Source organism: Convolutriloba macropyga, chromosome 10 (assembly GCF_964194025.1).
Source record: "Convolutriloba macropyga chromosome 10, txConMacr16.3, whole genome shotgun sequence".
NCBI lineage: Eukaryota > Metazoa > Xenacoelomorpha > Acoela > Convolutidae > Convolutriloba > Convolutriloba macropyga.
The window spans coordinates 52,434,032-52,435,691 of NC_134477.1; the positions used below are offsets into that span (position 1 = coordinate 52,434,032).

Here is a 1,660-nt window from a genome sequence, read left to right on the forward strand (position 1 = left end):
CTTCATTGAGATTTTTTCTGAATTTTTAATCATAAGGTAGGAGAGGTAGCTCACTATTTACCAACTGCTCTGGAAAAATTGAATTAATTTTACGACAATTTCGTACAGCTGATTGTTTAAATGTTTCATTGCTGAAATTTGTTAATTTGAAAGTTTAACCGAGCATTGAGTAAACCTTTTTTGGGAGTTTCTAAAGGTTGTAAATGAGAAGGGTCTGAACGAAAGCTGATTACCAGCCGTCTTGTCTATTTTAATTCAAATTTAATGTCTGATCGTTTAAATCGTTAATTAAATTGATTTTATCATCTAACAATGGTTGGCGTCCAGATTTCATTCATGAGTGTTAAAACTTGGGCTCCGAAACAATGCCTGCAAACGCTATAATTTTGGTTTTTGGGTTAATTATAGCGAAAAGAAAGGGACTTTCGAACTTAACGATTGGAAGTTCTTGTCTGAAAGTATCACCCCGGGATGAATAGTAGACAAATTCGACGTAGGTTACGGCTGTGGCTTCCGTTGACTCTTCGTCTATTTCAATGACTGCTTTCTGTTTCACTTGATTTATATAGACAGCGCCCTCTGTGATGTCCGAGAAATTGGCACCAGGTGCAAACGCCTTTTTGATTCCCAACTTCTTCAGAAGAGGCATAGCATCCACCTTTGTCTCGATTTTGCTTTTGGGAACTTTAAGTTGAATGAATCTGGAATAACTCTGATCGTAAAGTTCGAATAATTTCACCGAGATCAATTGCTTCAGATCAACCGGATTGCCACGGTTCTCAGGGAGCATCAAAGCCATTTGCCAATCAACCGACTTCGAACCGTCTCTGTATTGCATGAAGACAACCTCAAAGCTCTTGCCATCGTCGGTTTTAGATTTTAAATACCTGAAGGCTTTAGTACATAACATGAACCTTGCGTCCATCTCCCCAGATTTGGTATAAAATTTCTCGGTTTTGGTCAAATTGATTCCGAATGGATGGAGCCAAAACCCTTTGAAGTAAATAGCATTGATTGCCACCAAAGCTGTATCACTTGATGTCCCTTTCAGAATCTCTTTTATCTTCCCGTTTGTTTGTTCCTCCACCCACTTGTTCACAATTTTTTCACCTTCGTTTGATCCAAAGTCCACCTTTGTTGCATCCGCGTTGTAACTGTCTTGCAACGATTTCCGAAAATTCGCTTTAGGCTCAAAATTTTTGTTGATAAACAAACCATTCGCCACGCTCAATTGGAATTCCTCAAAATCGGAGGTGTCGAATAGTTTGACCATATTTTCGGCTTCTTCGCAAAAGTTGTTCTCTTCGGTCAATTGCAACCCTTTGTGGATTTCATCTCTAGTGGATCCCTTGGCTCCGTTGTTCACCATACACATAGGGATGAAAGCGCTTACTGGTGAAATCACAAAGTTGGAGTTCGCTTTGTCGCCTTGTTCAGAAAGGTAATACGAGAAAAGCATCTGGGTAAAGTTTAATGCGCCCAAAAAATTTGTCATTTTTGGGCTATTTAAGGATGGCTTTCAAAATATGAAGTTGTCGAGATTTTGCAGAGAATGCTGTTCGGCAAAATGTGTAAAGGGTACAGTTAATTCTCAAATTAGGTGCAAAAATTGATATCTTTATCTTCATTTAAGTATTCGTAGCTGTTTACATTCTGTCTG

General features: G+C 38.7%; 1 protein-coding gene across 1 annotated transcript; it reads right to left on the minus strand.

Moving 5' to 3' along the window:
- Nucleotides 1-215: 215 nt before the first annotated feature.
- LOC142348682 (alpha-1-antiproteinase-like) lies at nucleotides 216-1,660 on the minus strand. The gene has a single exon (XM_075400129.1). The coding sequence runs from the start codon at nucleotides 1,493-1,495 to the stop codon at nucleotides 344-346; it is 1,152 nt and encodes a 383-aa protein (XP_075256244.1). The 5' UTR covers nucleotides 1,496-1,660; the 3' UTR covers nucleotides 216-343.

Coding starts and splice junctions, on each gene's coding strand:
- LOC142348682 (XM_075400129.1), bottom strand. CDS start 1,495: ATGACAAATTTTTTGGGCGCATTAAACTTTACCCAGATGCTTTTCTCG.